General features: G+C 42.1%; 1 protein-coding gene across 2 annotated transcripts in view; it reads left to right on the top strand.

Annotated features, from left to right (window-relative positions):
* LOC107568036 (transmembrane protein 121-like) overlaps positions 1–1,510 on the top strand; it is a 4,499-nt gene extending 2,989 nt beyond the window's left edge. Inside the window, exon 2 of one of the 2 annotated variants that reach the window (XM_016253874.1) lies at positions 219–1,510. In XM_016253874.1, the coding sequence (XP_016109360.1) occupies positions 303–1,253 (951 nt within the window). In that variant the 5' untranslated portion in view covers positions 219–302 and the 3' untranslated portion in view covers positions 1,254–1,510. Of the gene's footprint in view, positions 1–93 lie in introns of both variants that reach the window. The other variant, XM_016253873.1, reaches the window with a different exon arrangement.
* Positions 1,511–2,611: the final 1,101 nt, after the last annotated feature.

The raw sequence follows: 2,611 nt of genomic DNA, 5'->3' as shown, positions 1-2,611 counted from the left end.
TATATATATATAAAACTGAAATCATGGTATGTAACAATAACTATTGGATTGTTTCATTGAATACCTTAATAAAAAGATTTAAATACAAGAAAGGTAACATTCTGAAAACAAGTGAGTTTTGAGCAGCGATTTAAATTCAGGCAGGTTATTGGCAAGATAGAGTGACCTGGGAAGAGAGTATAATTTAGATTTCATCTTGGTGATTTGTTTGTGTCCAGCTAGTGAATCCTGGAGCTCCATGGGAGCAGCATCGAGGAGCAGAAGACTCTGAGTCCCCTTGGTTCAGGGAAGAGGTCAGCAGGATGGTGCCACCGCCTCCCACCAACAAGCCACACGTTTGCTTGTCCACTATCATCATCATGAGCAGCATGGCACTGATGGACGCCTACCTAGTGGAGCAGAACCATGGCCCGCGGAAGATCGGCATTTGCATCATGGTGACGGTGGGAGACCTCTGCTTCCTCATCGTGCTGCGGTACGTGGCGGTGTGGGTCGGGGCTGAAGTGAGGACGGCAAAACGAGGCTACGCCATGATACTTTGGTTCCTTTACATTTTTGTCTTGGAGATTAAGGTGTATTTTGTTTACCAGAACTACAAGGCTGACCGTAAGAGCCTGGACGCATTGGCTCGGAAAGCTCTGACGCTCCTGCTCTCCGTTAGTATTCCCACACTCTTCTTGATCCTGGTCGCTATCGACCACATGGATTACGTGAAGGCTTTCAAGAAGAAGGAGGAGATCAGAAACCGTTTGTTCTGGGTGGTGGTGGATCTGCTGGATGTTCTGGACATCCAGGCCAACCTGTGGGAACCGCAGAAGAAAGGGCTTCCGCTCTGGGCCGAGGGACTGATGTTTTTCTACTGTTATATTCTTCTTTTAGTGCTGCCTTGCGTGTCTCTGAGTGAGATCAGCATGCAAGGCATCAACATCAGTCCTCACAAGATGATGCTCTACCCCATTCTGAGTTTGGTGACTATTAACATTGTCACTCTCTTCATCCGTGGAGGGAATATGCTCCTCTATAAGGACAACAGAGTGTCTGGGATACTCATGGCCAAGAACATCCTCGCCATCGTTCTGAAGACGTGCAGCTTTGTGCAGTACAGGAGACAGTTGCAGAGCGCCCCGCCTCGGTTTGGAGTGGAATTACAGAAGAACTCTGTGGTGTCGGGTCGATCCGGTCAGACTCCTCCACAGGGGGCGCTGCAGGAGCAAACGCCGCTGCCTGAGGTCACCAGGTGTGAACATACGTGACCTGGAATCTGGAGACTACTTGCACAAAGAAACACACATCTCTGATGAAACAATGTGGATGTAAGCTTTTACAACATATTGCTAGCTTCATTATTTTCATCCGAGTGAAATACAAGTGGAGCATAATGGAATGAAGGTAGTCAGTAATTGCATAATGCTAAACTTCCTTCCTAACATATACATTTACTTTGCATACCATGCCAGCTTTCTAAGTATGTCATTGGACAAACTCTGATTTTTAAAATGGTCATGCTCATCGGGGGTCCAGGTTTGGCTGGTTACTTTGGTCCAGGTTGGTCCTGCTGGTAGATGTGCAATACACCATCTGATTGTGCAGAAACCAGTAGAAGTTTCACCAATGACTGATGATTTCTGGAAGCTCTCGACTTGGTATTTGTCTCGTCTCAGGATAGTGACTAGTGAAGAGTTGGGAATGCTTCGAGACACAGGTCTAGTGAAAATGATTCAGCAAACTACAGTTATTTAAAAAAAAATTATTGTGTCACACTCGTGCACTGCTTTAAAAACCATACAGGACACGGTAAACTCATAACTTGTAAAATAGTTACGTTTTCTCAAGAGATCAGGGCTGCATTTCCCAAAAGCATCGTAAGTTTAAGTTGATCGGTTTTAATGGGTCTACGATGTACTTAAGCTTACGATGCTTTTGGGAAACGCAGCCCAGGTATGTCCAGCATGGAGTATGATAGTAAACCATTTCAAACACAGTTTGATCAGAAATGGTGTTGTAAAAGCGTAATAGACACTGTTATTTTGAGAAGATCAAAGAGCCTGCCTCATAAATGGAAAGTTTCATCATTAATCAAACACATTATGAGATTTATAGAGATCATAACATTTGGTTCAAAAGAAAAAAACTATTGTGGTTCATTTGTGTATTTATTTTCTAATCATGCAATATTATAAAAGATAAATAAAATGTAATTTAAAAAAGAACAAAAAAAACACTAAAGCAACAAACGTCCTTTTAGTAGAAAAAGGGGGAAACGTTTTTTTTTTTAAATGTGATGCTTTGATAAAGAGTTGTGTACATATGCGCTTTGTGTGTTTGTTACAGCATGTTTTACTCAGGTCAGACACACAAGTGTACTGATTAGACTGAAGATTACCAGTCTCATGTCTTAATTACAATTCTGACGAGGGTTTTTAATTAAACAGCGTTACAAAGGGAAAATGACCAGTGATTCTCCTCTCTTCATTTTATTCTCCAATTAGCATCTATCTAATTGCAAATGTAGTTCCTTTTTGCCAAGACCATTTATCTGAAAAAGCCCTTTTAACACCTTGCCCAGTCTGCTTAGCTTTCAAGGAATTAAGTGTTCAATGAAAGAAGACAA

This window comes from Sinocyclocheilus grahami, unplaced genomic scaffold (assembly GCF_001515645.1).
Source record: "Sinocyclocheilus grahami isolate Dianchi unplaced genomic scaffold, SAMN03320097.WGS_v1.1 scaffold1208.1, whole genome shotgun sequence".
NCBI lineage: Eukaryota > Metazoa > Chordata > Actinopteri > Cypriniformes > Cyprinidae > Sinocyclocheilus > Sinocyclocheilus grahami.
Note: the sequence above shows the minus strand (reverse complement) of the source record. Positions and strands in the feature narration are given on the sequence as shown.